This window comes from Vidua chalybeata, chromosome 1, assembly GCF_026979565.1.
Source record: "Vidua chalybeata isolate OUT-0048 chromosome 1, bVidCha1 merged haplotype, whole genome shotgun sequence".
Classification (NCBI taxonomy): Eukaryota; Metazoa; Chordata; class Aves; order Passeriformes; family Viduidae; genus Vidua; species Vidua chalybeata.
In genome coordinates, this window is record NC_071530.1 from 31647142 (window position 1) to 31664971 (window position 17830).

A 17830-nucleotide genomic window follows, 5' to 3' on the forward strand; every position below is an offset into this window, starting at 1 on the left:
TCTGCAAAGTTAGCTGCTTGCATGCAGCCACATGTGGCTTAATTACTGCAACAGGTTTGGAGGTTCTCTCCCAGTCTTCTGGGCTACACCATGGGGAGCAGTGATATCCAATGAAGGGACAGTGATAAACCACTAACCACTAAGACCATAAATTCTTCGGACTGTGCAACTGGATCTGGAAAAGTATGTCTGTCTGTAATGTATCTTTAAACATCAGTATGGAGTAGTGTCAACAATTCAGGCTTATTTTAAATATTAAGGTCAGAATTCACCCTATCTGTATACTAACAGCACAAACACTTTCAAGGTCAGGCTTAAGATTACATAAGGTGCAGACACTCATAGTCTTAAGTATTAATTAATTATTGCCTATTTGTAAAGCACTCTGAACAGACATCATGTTGTAAGTACCAAGTGTTATTTCTGCCTGAAATAGCCAGGTTTGGCTTGCTGGTTCCCGAGGTTTGCAAGTGGAAAGGAAGGAAGGACAGGGCAAGCCTCAGCTGCTTTAGAGTGCACTTGCAGCCCATCCTGAGCTCTGCCTTCCTGCCGCAGACCAGCCCAGAGGAAGGAGAGGAAACAGCAGCATCAGGGATGACTGATGACAGGGGAAAGCATTTGCTGTCCTCAGTAAGAGGATCAAGTGCCAATAAGTAGACTCCAGAGGATATGAAGATAGATTTACTCCTCCCCTCTCCCACAGGGACTTCTCATGGTGGCTCGAGGCCTCTCTTTGGCTGTGCTGTGATGACAGGGTACAGCTGGGGCCCCATTAACATCATTCCTCCTTTGAAACATTGGTACCAGCAAGTACCACTGGCCAGAGACAGATGAGCAGCTCTGAAAGGGGTCAGGCTGCCGAGCCTCTGTGTGAGTCTGCATCCATCTCACAAATGCAGTGAGGGTCTGTGGAACTGAAGGACTGGAAATAAAATATTCCACATAGGAACAGTAAGTATGTATGGCAGGCATAAAGGCACAGAGTCCAGACTTCATTAAGGTAGTTTTTATATTTTGAAAAGCAATATTAAAAAACACTGGAAAATGCAAGATAAACATAACAGTTGCTTCTACAAGTTTTAACCTTGTATTGCTTGGCCATTTTGACATATAAATTATTGCTTACTAGCGCTCATAAATACACGACACAATAATATGTACAGAGGCAAACAAGCATGAAATATGCAAAGGAAAACATTGGCAACATTGATTCTGGTAAATCAGATTATTTCATACATACCAGTTCTCATGATGGTGGATAACTACTAGCTGTAGTCCCTGAGAAGTTAGGTAAATACCTTGATTTGGGGGTTTCTATTTTATTACTTTTAATGCAAGCTGACACTGTTATGGCACTCAAGAGAGAACAGGCAGGTGTTCTTACCTCAGCTCATTGACTTCATCCCAGTGTTTAACAGTGTATAAGATGATAATAAATAGGCTATGCAAATAAATATTACTCTGCTAAAATGTTTAGTATTTACATCTTTCTTTGTAATTTTACAGCAGCACAGGTCTTATTTCTGATAATACCCTTTCTTTTGCCACTGCTATGCAAATGAAATTTATTGCTATTCAAGACGATGTTGGAATCAAAAAGCTGTGTTAGAGAAACATCTAAATTTGTTGCCACAAAATCCCACATCAAAGAGGTTAAAGTGACACAGCTCTTTCTTCTGTCTTACTCCTCTTAGGTACTAAAAAAAAGAGTATGCAGAGTATTTAACCCCAGATGTGATTGTGATAAATGGAATTTACAAGATTTATAGATTTTATACCACATAACCTAATTGCACTATTGAAGGATGTAAAAAAACCACACAATATCACCAGTGCTGGACTCTGGGAGAGGCTGTATAGTATTGCCCTTCCCTAATACAGGGTTTACTTCTAGTTCTTCTCCTAACTCCCACATCTTCAAACTGCTTGCCAGTCTGCAGAAAAGCTCTGCAATTCCTACCTGTGGAATGAAGACATATAAGGGCCTTTTTACAATTAGGCATATTAGCTATAGGTTTGGGCTATTTACTTTTCCTTTACAGTAAGAATTCTAAGGCCCAGTTCTCAACATTAAATTGATGCAGCCGTGTTGGATCCTCATACCTGAAACTTAAATGCAAGTTATATAGGCCACACTAAAAACTAGTTTGCAAAGTTGTGACTAGTTGTCTAATTAGTCACAGCACAGATAACAAGGTTAATGCTGGCTGTGTGCCTTCAGACTGATTTTATGCCAGCTGCAAGTGGTAGACAACACCTGATTTAATGTGAAATTACAGAGGTGCAGAAAGCCAACACCTCTGCTGGCTCAAAGCCTATTGGTATGAGTTAACCCATCCCTTTACTTCATTTTGAGTTGGCAGAGTGAGGTGTGTTCCAGGTAGGTCTGTCAGGCTTTCAAATCAAACCCTGGGCACAGAGTCATGTTTCTTTTTTTTTTTTTTTCCTTCTTTCATTTCCTTGTCTTTTATTCTTCCCCAACACAGCTGCTGCTTCATCCATGGTAGCTACCAAAAGTATCACAGAGCCAAATGCAGTGAACTGAGAAACAGCCCTACCTTCTTACCCTGAATACCTCTGAATGCTCCCTCTCCCACAGATTTCCAGAACAACTTTGTGGACTAGAGTGTTACACCACACAAGCTGAAGCATGCAGGCTGGTCTACATACAGGTTCCTAAAAATAATGCCACAGTAGGAAAAAAATAACTCACAAGAGGGAGCTCAAAACCCAGGAAAGCATCCAGGTAATGGAGCTATGTTGGGAATTCTAAGTGCTGTAGCCCTAGGAAGAACTGCAAAAACACAAGCAACAAATTGTATCTGGTTTTTGTTCTTACACTGCAAAAAGGAGCCCACCACAGCTAGTATATTCGTTTGAACAGTTTTGGTCTGTTTGCACAAAAGAGTTATTTACAATATGTGCAGTCACATCTACAGAAGAACATAGGAAATTTTTACTCCATGGCCAGCAAGAGTTTATTTTTTTTTTCTTTTTACTAGGTAAAAAGAATTTTTTTTCATAAAAAAAATCATATAGTATTTGATAATAACAAAGTACAAGCAAATACATTTCTGAAACATCTGTTTCCTTTACAATAGATCTATACAATATTTCACAGATGGGAAAACTGAAAGCATTCTACAGATTCCCCCACAGACTACTTGTTAAAGCTGCTTTTTTTTTTTAATCCCTTTAGACCAGAGATAACACAATTATGAAGAGCATGCTACTTCAGTATTCCCACACTTTAGTAAAGGAGCATTTTCTTGGAAGTCTTCCTCATGTGGAAAACATACAACAGAGATGGGCAAGCAACGCAATGTATCCTCCCTGCTCTGTAAAAGGACCATCACTGTGAGTCAGTGCACAAATACATGCCAAGAGCACCCTCTGCAAATCGCCTGTGACATTCACTAGATCATCTCAGGGCAACTTCTTAGCACTGGAAACCAGGTGATGGTGGCGCTCAAGATGCAGGTCAGCTGTAGACATTACTTTAGAAATGCTGCCTCAGCACAGACCCAGATGCAGTACTTTTAACTACATGAGAATTGTCATGGGAAGGGCTGTGAAAGGGACAAAAGCAGTAAAGGGACCCTGATGCTGAGAGCATGGTGTGTATGCAGGTAATTACACCAGTAACCTTTCTGCTCTTTAAAAACTAGAAGCACGTGCAAGTTAGGTGAAGTTTTACTTCCTGAAATAGTATTTCCAGTGAGGGGAATTAGAAATGTAGATGGATCTAGGCATTTGCCTCTGAATAGATACCAGAGGCAGTAATCCAAGCAGAAAACAAAATTCCTGCTATAATAATTTATAACACATTAACTGCAGGAGCCAGTGCTAAATCTGAGATAACTGAAAAGGAAGAAAACAACATGTTTTCAGTATACAAATGATTGTGTCCATAAATTGCAACAGAAGTGGATTGGCTCTTACAGTGTATTTTATAAAGCATATTCTTAAAGGAGCCATAACAGAGTGAATTGTTTACTGCTGACCTCCACGTCACAACACACTCTTGAGTTTCATCTGGTTGCACTGCCTTGTTATATTCCTCTTCTAGGTTGCTCACACATCTCAAATACTATGCTTCAGTGGACTCATGGGAGCTGCACAGATTGCACGTTATTTTTGGCAGCAATACTTTGGCAGCCTTGAATTAGTGAGGTACATACTGTGGTGAACTGGGAATCAACCCCCTTGCGGCATGTTGCTTGCTGAAATGCTTTGCTGCTGTGACATGATGGTTCCTTTCTTTCTAATACTGGCAGAATCTGCATTGAAAGCTACACTGGACCAAACAATATTTTCACAGAAACCAAGCTCCTGAGCTCAAAGGATACTGCTCCACTGCCTCAGGTCCCAGGGAGCAGCGGAAACGACGCCAAGCTTGCCCTGCAACTCTGCAAGCAGCTCCTTTGCTGGCTCTTGCCTGATTTTCCTGTGCATGTTGTGTGAGCTACTGATAAAACTCAGTAAACCGTTCTCATATAGGGAAGCAACATGCTTGGCATAAACATTCACTTAATTCAAAGTGCTGCAGTTACAAGGTGATGCGAAGCTGTGGACGCTCACACTCGCGGCTCTATCCTGTGAGAGAGCTCAAACAGAGCTTGCTGGTTGTCAATGACATGCAGGTGGTGGACGTATGGCTTCAGCTCGTGATGCTCTTTCGAAGGAACTTCATTGCCTACAAGACAGGAGAAAGGGGATGGATCAGACAGCTGTGCCTTGCCTGCTGCTTCTTGGTCCTGTGTCACAAAGTCACTGCTGTGCCACCTGCCAGGTGCTAGACAGCCATAGGAAAGACAGCCAGTAATCCAAAGGACTTGCTGTTTAAGTGCAATGAATGAGGTAACAGCTAGATAAAGAAAAGGGGAGAAGAAAAAAAGAAATAGGCAATTCTAGGCAGCCAGCATGCATAAATGAGGGGGACATGAGGACAGCAAGAAGCTCACTCTTCCCAAGAGGAAGATTTAGTTCTGCTGGCAGTACAGGCAGTCCACCCCTGGTAAGGGTGGTTCAAGGTTTCCTTTGTGCTGCTCTGGCAGCACAATGGGACCTTGAGCAGTGGTGGGCAACCCAGCCTGCAACTTTTTAAAAATTTTAACACAGTCCACAAGACAGCAGGCCTTGGATGATTTTCTTCAGAGCTGGTGAAAGGTGACAGCACAGCATATGGATACAAAAGCTCTTCAAAGCTGCTCTGACAGACCCCTGTGTTTTGATCTGTTAGGCTTTTGATTTCTGATCTAGTAACAGAGACAAAAGTCATGCTGTCATTTCATGGGAGTTTATGCAGCAAGAGGAATTAGATGTGTAACAGGCAAACTGAAGGGTGGCCTGAATAGCAGTTGTTCTGTTACAAGCTTTATGCTCAAAATGGGCTTGTGGGAACTCCCTGCCTGTGAAACCATCCAGCATGGCTGGTACTAGCAGAGACAGAAAAAAGAAAGAAGCCAAGCCCAAGATCCATCAAGACAGGCAGAGAAAGCAACATTGCTGACTCCTGGCAGACGAGCAAAGTTGGAAAGCTCCATTTGTGTCCATGTCCTCAATATTATCATAAACTGAAAAAAAAACCTCTTCAAAATTCCCTGAACCAATCAGCTTAACTCACACACTTCTTTCCTCTCCTTTTTTTTCATTATCATCCTTTTCTGCGCACTCTCCAGCTGAACGAGCAAGTTTCCAGGAATCACCAATCCCACTTGTTTCTGAAGACATCTCTGTGATGCTGAGTGGGTAACACAAGATGTGAATGCAGCCAGTTCTGCATGGGGCTGCTAATGGGGCTCCTGGGCAGCTGTTTTAAAGAGCTCTTGCAGAGCAGCCATCTAACTTGAGCAGTGTTGGAGAGAACAGGATAATGTGATAAATTTGTGTCAGGATACAGAGCTGACCTTTTTGTTCTGAGGGAATAGGATCCCAGCAGCTGTGCGGAACATAATGAAAAACATTTGTATTTCTCATTAACACCTCAAATGACAAAAGTTTGAATTATGCTGTTTTCTCAGGCTGCTCTTCCTCACTTTGGAAATGCTATTATTTGTTTTCAGGATTTAGGATAGAAATGTTATTTCCTTTAAACACACATTTCAGTTTTACTTGGAACCTAACCAGTTTCTAATCCAGAAACACTTTGGCCTGCAAGCTTAATATACATGATACAGTTCATAAACAATAATAATATTCCTTGCTTAGTTTTGTTTGAATTTCTTCCTACAGTGAGATGCCTGCTGCTCTTAGGCCAATCCGGGAATTGATGCAGTAGAAAGATTCACATTCCTGAGAGCAAAATAAGCCCACTAGAAAAGGAAACTGTCCATAAAGTCTCAATAAATATTCAGTGAATTCATTTCATGCCTAAACGAATTTTAGGGAAAAAAAAGTGCCTACAGGGATGTCTGTATAAGCTGCTTTTTAAATGCCAGCTTCACAATAAATCAAGACTGTGCTAAAATAAAATAACAATTGCCTACTTCAAACTACCAGATTATATGATAAATCTCAGATATTAACCTTGGATTTATGCTGCAAGACATACAAAATCACTTGGAAAAATAAAAAAGGCAAAAACGAGATGAAAGATGTGCAGGGAAAGTGCAAAAAAACCTCATATCACTGAAAGGAAACAATGTTACTTTTCATAATGCCAAATAGGAAACATTTTAGTTTAAAGAGGTATGGTTTGGATGAATCAATATTTCCTTCAGCATTTGAATTAAAAGAAGGCACATCTTGTTCCTTCCCCCCACCCCTTCTTCTCTTACATACATTTATATGTATATATATATATATTTATATTTAGAAAAATTACTCAAGAACCATAATACTGAGCAGCCTTTGTTTAAAGGTAATACTGTATATACATATGGTAATCCTATAGAGCAAATGTTTAACAAAACTCTTAAAAGTACCTATTATTCTCCAAGGTACCTGTATTTATAATTAAAATTACGATTATTATTCTTTTTGTTGGAGTCAATGCTGACAGCTGCTGAAAAGTCAATGGAAAAAAGTTATTATTCAACTCTGTTTTCCCCAAGGCTGCAGCACAGTTCTGAACTTCTCTTTGAAAAAGTGGTTTTAGTGGCCTCAATAAATGACATGTTTAGTAGGTTTGGCTTGAAAACTAACTGCTTCCTAAAGTAGTTCTTCTGTCCCCTTCCTGTATTTAACATCTCTGCAGAGAATAAGAACACTGAGAAGGAGAAAAACAAGGTTTCTCCTCTGTAAGCAGCAGAACAAAGAGAGATGAAGTTTTCTGGTACGGTCCCTTAGGGTTGGATTCCCTAGTGGCTAATAAGGCGGAAACAACAAAAAAAAATTTTAAAAAGCAAACAAAAAAAGTCCTCCGCACAGCTGAGGCACTCGCAATCCTTGCCTCCAGCATAGATCCTCCAGTGTCTAAAGCAGGCACAGCTATATTAGCAGCTTCCCCTAGAAGAGGAAACGACCCTCTCATCTCTTCCTACTCAACCACTTTCAGGAAACCCACAGGATCCTCATACCTTCAAGATTTCTACAGTTTTGTGAAATGTCCTCAAGAAGCCCAGATAAACAAACAATTGCTCTTGGTGAAGAGCTGAGTGCAAAGCTGTGGGGATGAGCACCATCTTTTAGCTGCTGGAAGCCAAGGCAGCTGCGAATTCCTTACCAAAACACCCAGACTGGCAGGAGACTGAGCTAACTCGTTTATAGCTGGGAAAGGCAGAAACAGCAGCATACACCAGAGGCCTCCACTACTAAGTGCAGCTGGCACAGATCTTACACAGGGTTTTGAAGATATGGCAGTTTTTGCAGGAAAGTAATATACTAAAATTTGGAAGCTGTTCCTAGAAACATTTTGTAAACCAACACTTCCTTCAACTGTGGTTTTTGCTGTGTTGATCTTCCAAAAATGACGCCTTCTCTTGCCCATCAGTTAAATATATTTTGACTACATTCTGTAGTAAACCTGAGCAACTGGAAAGAAAACAGGTGGGAAAAAAACCAAACCAAAAACTCAACAAACCCTCAAGGATGTACAAAGGCAAAATAAGTAGGAAATTTTGTCTACTCACCAAACTGGTTATTTCTGCAATGTCTCAATGACCGAACAGTATCTGCAATCATGTGCTGCAAAGACAAGATAATAAACATCAGTGCAAAGACGTGGGACAGATTCTGTCATTAGAAAAGTCTGGAAAATCTCCTTGCCCTACATTGAACAGCAAAAAGCAACTGTGCTAAGGTAGGAAATAAAGACAGCAGGAGAAACTTTGCTCTTTATCTTAGTGATACCATTTAATGAAACAGGGTTAGTCTAGATGTCTTATTGATATCACACAGATTAAATGAGAACAACTCCCTAAGAACCCATGGAAAGTGAAAAATAACCAAACAATTGCTCATTTTTTTTCCAGCAACTTTTATTAAACTGAAAGCATACAGCAAGGAAGGCCTGTGGACTGGGTGAGTGCTTTGGGGTTCAACCCCAGCTTTAGTGCATTATCTAAGGTACTGTGTAGACTGCAGCCTCTCCTTCTGTCTCCACATCTGTATAATTGGACTGTGAGCCTCTTTGTGGCACAGACTACACCCCTTAGTGTACACTTGTGTAATGCCTACCACACTCACGCACCACTATCAGCCAGGCAGTTCTCTGCAGCCTAACCAGCACAAAAGAAAAGAGCCCGTAGCCCAGATGCTGCAGAGCAAGCACCCTGACATCTCCACACGTAGGTACCAAGTAAAACTGTCCTGTAGTAACAAAAGCTGGTGCTTACAGGGATATTGGATGCTCACTTACATTAAGAGGAGGAAACAAAAGCTTTAAATTCAGTTTCTCATTCAGGCTCAGGTCATCAATTTATACAAAAATTGGGATTATTCACTACAAATCAGTAGAAGGAGCTTATTTTCACTAGATACTACCTATAAAGTTCTTAAACCATTACTTTTAAAAAAATTTACTGTTTCTCACCAAATCTAGTAAGTAACGGAAGCAAATTGCAGCTAGCAGGAATGATCTGAAAGTTCATGCAAACAGCTGATGCTTATTTTACATCTCCCTCAAAAATTATTAGAGTTGGAAAGGCGTAACTGTCTTGAGCAGAGTATGTTTAAGACCAGAATGATACCGAAAAGCTCATCTCTCAACATCCTGGGAGTGGCTTACAAGGCTCCTCCACAGAAAAGCTTATCACGCGAGCACATTTAATGGAAACTTCATATTTCTTTCATCAGTAAATCAAAATAATTTTTCTTGTCACCCGCTGTGCTTCATTTGCCATGAAATTACACAATCTCTTGTGCTGATGTCCTTGCACTGATTATAATGAAGTTCTAATGAGATGATCTAGATTTCACAATCAATAATGTGAGTACTGGCAGTACTAAAACTTCCACTAGTGCTGCTAATGTGATGCTTCCCAGCCAACACTCTCTGCATTTGGATTTTAGAAGTCAGAGAGAGCCATACATCACATACTGTAACACTTTGCTCTCTCTCCTTTCTAGTCAGTCACTGTGAGGGTTCATCCCAAGACTGGCTTCTGTAGGTGATGCTCTGGTAAGGGAAGAACCTTTTTGTGCAACATTTAAAGCAGAATTGCAAATCCTCTGGCTTTAGTATCCTAATTACGAGTTGCTCTCTGGTTTCAATTCTCTGGGACCCAAAAGGAATGCAGAAAGTCAGCACGTGTATCTGCAAAGCAAATGCTATCTCCTGACTGTTTAAGCAGGTGCTTGCATACTTGTTAGTGTGATAAGTAACACACATTTCTTGTGGCTTTTCAGCTACCCGGGATCATTAGCACTCCTTCCACTCAGGACAGCAGAGCCTCAGGCTTGGGGTTGCACAGATATTTGGGGGTGTGGGTTAACCCACAGCTGCACCTACAGTCCTTACAGCTGAAGGCTCTAGGTAAGCAGGTGTTATTGAAAATGATAATGGCCATTGACCTGTAATAGAGTTTGCTGGAGTGTGGCTAAGACATATCATTGCTAAGACATAGCTGAAGGCTGGAGAGAAAAACCTGAAGAAGCCACATTTTATTGAAATAGCTAAGAAAATACCACAGAAATTCCTTGAGATGAGACCATGTAAGGCTATATTTCCATTTATTCCTTCAGATTTAATTGAAGAAGTAGGTATGATGCTAAATATTGATCTAACACTATAATAGACTAGATTTTACCCAAAATGCAGTTAAATAAACCACTGCAACCCCTTCACCTTTGCCAAAGCTAGGTAACATTCCTGAGACAAAAGATCACTTCTTTTTCTTCTCTTTGCAAATTTCTTTCTTTACATTTTGAATTAACTTTGTATCCACTGCTATAATGTCAAATCAAATCCAGTCATGGTAAGATTGCTGAGTTCTAAGAATAGAAAAGAATCAGGGGAATTGTAGGGAGAAAGATCTTTAATAAAAGAAACTAATATAGTTGGAAAAAATAATGGTTCAGACTGACAAGTCCTCCTTCAGGTGAGATGTTTAATGCAGAAATGAAATACTTCCAAATAGTGATCCAAACGGAGACACAAGAAACCATTTTTGCTTTGAAATTCATAAGTGGAAATTCTAGTCATTTATGACAGTGAGTAAGTTCCTTCCCCAAAGCAGTAATCTGCTATGGTAGAATAATTCTTTTCTTCTTTTTCTGCAACAGCAAATTTGCAGGTGAGGTTCAGTGGCTTGATCCAAATCGAGCAGGAGTCAATGTCAATCCTAATTTTCCTCAGCAAAGGCCAGAAAGTGCTCAGCACTTCAGTGTTCAGTACAGAACACCAAGGAGGACATTGCTTTTCTTTATAATTAGAAAAGAAACATGGACTGATTAATATGTTATCACGTGTAATGCATCTTGTGAGTTCATAGCCATTGACTAAATCCAACTGAGCCAGGGTAATACCAATGTGCAGCACGAGTTTCCACTACACTGATATTTAAATCTCTCTTAAGCTCCCACTTCCTAAGCTTGCACTATTGCCTGCATTCATATGTACAGGGCTGCATGAGACAGCATGTTTCTGAAAGCTGTGATCTGAATGATAATTTGGAGGAAGTGTCAATCTGAACAGCCCTCACCCCACAACCATCACGTCAGCCTCTCCCCCCTTGCCATTTAAAATGCCCATTATCCATTTGAATGGAAAAGGTGAGATCCTGGCTCACTGAAGTCAATTAGCAAAGCTCCCACTGCCTCTGGAGACACAATGGAGACAGAAAGGAAAGGGATTCTTACCCAGGAAGCCTAGCATGCATTAAGCATTACACAACAAACAAACAAATGAACACAGCCTGCTAAGACTGGACAAGAATTAGATACTACATATTCACTAAATAAATATATGGGCCAGAGGAAGGATTCTAATAACAATTATGGTGCATCGAGGGCTAGTTTAATTTACATGTTAATTGGATGCACTTCCAAGAGGCAATGAAGAAGAACATGCTAATGAGTTTTATGAAAACACCTAAAGGTCAAACAGTTAATGGACTTGGAACAAGAAAACCTTTCATTACATGCAAATCAGTATTCTTGTAAACTCTGCAACAAGAAAAGGTACAGAAATCAAATAGAAAACACGAATAAAAAGGAGCTCAGGTACAAAAAGTCAGAGTCTACATCTGCTTGCAAGTTGAAAGACAACGTGTATTATGATAGATTGTAAAAATAAGTTCAACATCTGGTTCATGAATAACTCCACGGCTGTGCATTCATTTCCAAACAAGTGTAAACACATGGAGAAAATAGTTGGGCACAGTTCACCAACCACTCTTATTCCAGCCATCTGGAATAAGAGTTCCATGGCACACCTGGACAATTGCAAAGAACATTTTGGTTTCTTGGTCAAATACTAAAGGCCAACAAAAAAAAAAAAAAAATCCAAGCTTCTCTACTCCACCATGCAGACTTTGGCTTTTAGTGCCATAGAATCACAGAATAAGCCGAGTTGGAAGGAATCCACGAGGATCATCGAGTCCAGTTCCTGACCTGCACAGCACCATTTCCATGAATCGCACCATGTGCCTGAGAGTATTGTCCAAACTCTTCTTGAGCTCTGTCAGACTTAGTGCTGTGACCACTTCTGTGTGGGAGCCCATTCCAGTGCCCAAGCACCCAAACACCCTCTGGGTGAAGAACCTTTTCCTGATATCCAACCTAAACCTCTCCTGACACAACTTCAGGCCATTCCCTCGAGTCCTGTCACTGGTCACGACAGAGAAGAGATCAGTGCCTGCCCCTCCTCTTCCCCTCACTAGGAAGTTCTAGACTGCAATGAGTTCTTCTCTAGGTTGAACAGACCAAGTGACCTCATGAAAATGTTATCAAAGAAAACTCCCCAAACCAAACAAAACCAACCAACCAAAAAGTAACAACAAAAACGAAACAAACCACCAAAAACCAACACAAATTAGGCAACTCAAACCTCTCTCAGTAATACCATGCCAGAGTAGATGTCATATGATGCCTAGAGTGAATGTGGCCAAAAACACATCATCAAGTGCCCTTATGCATAAAGGCTACAATTGTGATATTTACAATCAATTTAATTAATATTTCAGGCATTATTTTCTTCCTCATTTAACATAGATCAAAAAGTTTAACTTTCATTTAAGATCCCTAAAACTACAATACCACTGGCAGGTGATAAACTAGAGAAATCTTTCCTTAAGTGATAAACTAAAGAAACCTTGAGAAAGAAAAAAAAAAAAAAAAAAAAAAAAAGAAGCATAATTCAGAGAAAGCTGAAGCAGGAGAACTTAACTCATACAAAGCAGCCCATGAGATATTGCAAAGGAGTTGATCTCACTGAGTATAACTGAAGAGTGGACTGTGTAGCAGTGATGATGGCCATTATTGGCTTAGCCATTTTACACAGAAGTAGAGGAGGAAGGAATGAGAAAAGAGAGGAGCAGAGGAAAAGGGCAGGGGAAAGAGGCTTTGCTGTTTCATCCTGCTTGCTCTTTTCTACCCCTGTTTATTTCCTCCTGGTTCAGCTAGAAGAAAACCTTACAGTCTTACAAGATAAGGAAAGCAAAGGGAAGAAGAGAACGTGAATGTTTTGAAAAACAGGAAGGATAAAATTAGCTTACCAGCTTTTCAAAATTAACAAGGTTATCCAGAAACGTTTTATTTCCTTCATGGATGAATGTTACATCTGGGAAAAAAAAAAAGAAAACAATTGTTATTCACAACCTCTTTGTTAATGTAAATAAATTAGTAAACAGCAACAAAAACAAACAAACAAACAAAAAATCCTCAGAAAAACAATGAAAGTATACCATTAAGGATTGACACAATATCTTGTAACAGTGAAATAAAAGCCTGGCCTAATGATGACATGCAGAGATTATTAGATAACAACATTTACACATTGTTAAGAAGAGTATTTTTAAGTGGGGGCAAGGATTTCTTATTAAACCTGATCTTCTGGGATGCATAATATAGAGAAGATGGCTGGGAGCAGGGGAGGACATCCAGAGGGATGGCCCTGCATGGCCCAGGCTGGGACAGGTCTGACCCTGAGCCCAGAGCTCCACAGGGGCAGAGCTACCGGAGCTGGAGCTGGCTCTGACACCCCTTCATCTCCCTCTGCGGGACAAATGACTGTGAAGTCCTCCCCAAAGACAAGGGCTACGGCCCTCTCTGGATAGCCAGAGAGGTTAAACACAAGACACCAAAGTACAAAGCCTTGAAATAAGCATCATGCCAAGGGAAAAGGGAATTTGCAAAGGCAACAAAAAGGTCAGAGGAAAAGGAAAAGGTCTATATTTGGCTCCAGGAAGAGAACTGAACACAGTGTAATGAACTGGAGGGAGGGAATATCAAGCAAAATAAATGCTGCCAAGTTAAGATTACAATTAAAACAGTAGCTCAAGGCCATTTTCTCTGTTTTTCTAATATGTATTAGGTCAGAAGTGAGACCTATCTTGGACATAAAGTACCAAGAATATGACTAGATTCCCTGTGGGAGTGGAAGCTCTGACTTCAATAGTGCACCCTCCAGGTTACAGACGGCACTGGCAGGAGCACCACAGCCATGCCCCCATCAGCTCTCTCCTGCATGTGAGGGTACCCAGGAGATCTATGAGGAGAAAATACTAAAGGAATGAGATGGCACTCCAATACCATTACTCCTTAAAAGTCACAGCTGTGTGTGCCAGTGGGAGAATGTCACACAGTAAATGGGACAAGTGTCCCTCTCAGCAGAGGTGTTAGCCTCCAGCCCAGCAGTCAATCTGTGCCCCTCAGCATTTCTCCTGTCCTCACCGCTAGGATTCCCTCTGATAACCACACGGACCCCATGGTTTGGGGGGATTTTAGGAGTGGAAACCTGCAGAGAAGCTTTGTCACACACCGCCCCCATCCACCTCTACCTTCACCCTCCCCAGAAACAGCCAACCTGATTTATTTCCTTGGGTTTCAAAGGCTCACTCAGCTTGAGGGGCATTTTGTAATTGCTTGGAATTGAAATGCTAAACGGCTTCGAATGCTGCTGGAAACCCGGGGCTGGGACTCTCGTGGGGAGTGATGGAGAGCTCCTGTGCCCCTAGGGTGGCTGGGCTGGGACAGGCAGGATGCCAGCCTGGACATGCAGAAAGCACAGCACATGCTGCCAAAACCTCCAGCACCTCTCCTACTGCTGGGCTGCATCCTAAAAAGCAGAGGGAAAGGAGGGAGCACGACCTTCTGCACCTCCTCTGCTGGGCTGCTTTGGGGCACCCGGGGAAAGGGACACAGAAAGGACAGGACTTCAGGACACAGGCAGTACTTGCGTCATTATCAATACAGTTAAAAACTGTCCATCACTGCTAATGAAAAACCTATACTGGAAGCAGAAATTTTCACACAGCTTTTTAAGTCATTGACAGCAATGTGTGTATCTCTGAGGGCAGAAGGAACAGAAATTTGCTTTGCAGCCAACAACTGAGAGTCTAGATAAATTCAGTGGAGCAGAAAATTGCATCTGAACTAGGTTATAAGAGTATATCACAGTATTTTATTACACATTTGAAAAATCTGCCTGATTTTCAAAAGCTATGTCTGTGTGCCGTGAGAGTTCTGCATTTAAATTTAATTAACTTTTAAAAGGACACTCCGAAGTTATTTTTCAGAATTTAAGATTTTTCATTTTTTTAATTGAAACTGCTTTTGTTCCTATTGTGATGAAATACAGCAATTTGCTGAGTTATTAATGATTTCTATGTTACCCATTCCTATTTTACTGTCTTGGAAATGACCTTAATACAAATATGCTTGATATGGAATAAATTCCATTGCACTGTGTAATACTTTGGGAATTACCAACCTTGACAACATCTCCTTATGGACCACTTTAATGAAGGACATTACTGCATTAATTTCAAAGTCTTCTTGCTATCTCCAACACAAGTTAAAGATACAAATGCTGTCTAGGTACATGTTCTTATACACCATATTGTAATGCAGTGCAAACATCATTGCTACAAGTGACTTATGTCTGCTGCCTTTGTTTGCAGGAAGACATACTCCAGAACACTTTCATTTTGAAGCCTTGATAATTGTATCCATTTGAATTAATGCAAACTCCTTTGATGTGTGCAAAGAGGGGAAGTGTCTGGTGGCTCCCAAACTGTCACCAACTGATCTGCAGAACTGCTTTCAAACATTTCACAGCAGCAGGTTGGAATAAACAGCCTAAAGAGAACACTTTCAGAATACAGGAATAAGCAAATGAATTTGCCATGTTCAAAGGCTAGGCAATTAATAATTAATGACTCCAAGACAATGGAATATTTGAAATACTTGCCACTTAATTAGCTGCCCAGCTCACTGCATTAGCAAGTAGTTGCACTTTATTTTAAGACTTTTTAAAAAAAATATTTTAGATAGTAAGACTTTATTTATCTCTTTCAGACCTACAAGAGACTTGGAAATCCCCTCCTCTAAGGACAGACAGACAGGACAAGTTCTGCTTGCAGGTGGCACCAGGGCAGGTTCATCCCAGCAAAGCAGGGAGGCATCTCCCTACAGGCATTTCAGAGCAGCAGTGTGACCATGGTCACAGGTTCAGGGGCTTGCAGGGTCACACTTCTCCACTGAAGAGGATGTGGCCAAAGCAAAAGCACACAGCTCTATCAACACTTAACAGGACAGTATGCAGTTTTAAGACCTGTGTGAAAACTGGGATCTTCCCACTGTCTTAAAAAAAGTTTATTATCCAGACCAAGTTCTATCTTCTCAATACCACTATATCTGTCACATACTCATCTTAAGAGCATCTGAAGGAAAAATCACCTTACACTTATTTTAATTAACAACAGTGAAGAGCAGCCAAGCTTTAATATTACCTTTCAGAAGTAAGGGCATGAAGGGGATTTTCGGAGATTTCATTTTCTTGAATGCATCTCTGTAAGCTTTGTGATTCAGAGAAGGATCCTACAAAACCATTTGAGTAATAGACAGAAAAATCAATAGGCTATAAAAAGAGCAATTCTAAATCCATTACAGGCTTATGATCTGAACATGGTTTAGATATAAAAGGTTTCTTTGGGATGCAAGGTAGCTAAAGGTTTTCTAAGCTAGCTGACATGCTAAACTGAACAGGAACGTAAACAGTGAAAGGAACAAAAGCAATTATGTTCCTTTAGATGAAGCAGTGCTAAATTGAGAGGAAACAGCAGAATAGATTCACTTGGACTGCTCTATAATTTCCCCACAAATTTCTATTAGCAAAATCTCTTATTGTATAGCACAAAACGTATCCTGAATGTATTGCTGATTAACTTCTTTAAAAAAACCAAAACAAACATCACCAAACAGCAACAAAAAATCCCAACAAAAACTGCTTTGAGATCCGTGGAGCATGCTGGAGACTTTCAAAGAAAGTAAGATAGTATGTTTCAGTGGCATTATGTAGGCAGTTCAAAAAGTCATCTCAATTTCCAGTGTAAACACCAGCTCACACAGAATCTTTAAAACACATTCATTTATAAAGAACTCCAAGTACAGAAGCAGGACAGCTGGTAAAGGTTGGATCTCCTGTTCCTCATGCCAGGCAGTGATCTTACCATGCACCCACTTCCATGACAGCCAGAGGAAACATTTGTTTATTCTGCTTTGATAATGCTGACAAAGACCCTCAAGCCTCAGATTTTGACATTTGTTTTTTTGCAACTTGAGATGGTCTTTTTTTTCTCCTGATCTGCAGCATATTGCTTCAGATAAAGTTTGATTAGCTACCAGGGAAAAAGAACAGCTCCCAAACTGATACTGGTGAAACTACATTTCCCTCTCTCTGCCCTTCCTCCCTCGGTAAGGAACAGAGCCTCTTTCCTTTTCATGTTTGCAGACCACCTCAGAGCTCTGGAGAGCCACGTGGCCTTCAGCAAATCACAGATCTGACATGACAAGTCCAACTCCAGACAATAACAGGCAGACTCCAAAGAAATTAGGAAGGAGGAAGGCAAGTAAAGCTAGCAATGTTCTTCTGCTGTCAACACCATACTTACCGTCAAACTTTCAAGTTCAGTGAAAAGTTTCTTGAACTTCCCAGGAATTTTCTGAAGTGTGGAAAACAGAGAGGGAAAGAAAAAAAAAAAAAAAAAAAAAAAAAAAAAAAAAAAAAAAAAAAAAAAAAGAGAGAATTTGATTTAAAGAGAGAATTTGATTTAGGCAGAAAAATGCTGAGGTAATTTTTCCATGAGACTGCTCTGGGTGAAGTGCCTGCTGAAAGCACCAACATGCACTTAACCCCGGCTCCTCAGCTCCCAGGGCCCTAATTACAGACCACGTTCAGTGCAATGACAGCAAGGAACTGGGCCCTGCAGCCTCGTCTTGGGGACCT

At 40.6% G+C, this 17830-nt stretch overlaps 1 protein-coding gene across 1 annotated transcript in view; it reads right to left on the reverse strand.

Annotated features, from left to right (window-relative positions):
* Nucleotides 1-991: 991 nt before the first annotated feature.
* Nucleotides 992-17830, reverse strand: part of RAPGEF5 (Rap guanine nucleotide exchange factor 5) — a 155711-nt gene continuing 138872 nt past the window's right edge. The window contains exons 22-26 of the mRNA XM_053955047.1: nucleotides 17496-17546; nucleotides 16335-16422; nucleotides 13098-13162; nucleotides 8073-8127; nucleotides 992-4696 (exon numbers count right to left, since the gene is read on the reverse strand). Of these exons, the coding sequence (XP_053811022.1) occupies nucleotides 4578-4696; nucleotides 8073-8127; nucleotides 13098-13162; nucleotides 16335-16422; nucleotides 17496-17546 (378 nt within the window). The 3' untranslated portion in view covers nucleotides 992-4577. The remainder of the gene's footprint in view (nucleotides 4697-8072; nucleotides 8128-13097; nucleotides 13163-16334; nucleotides 16423-17495; nucleotides 17547-17830) is intronic.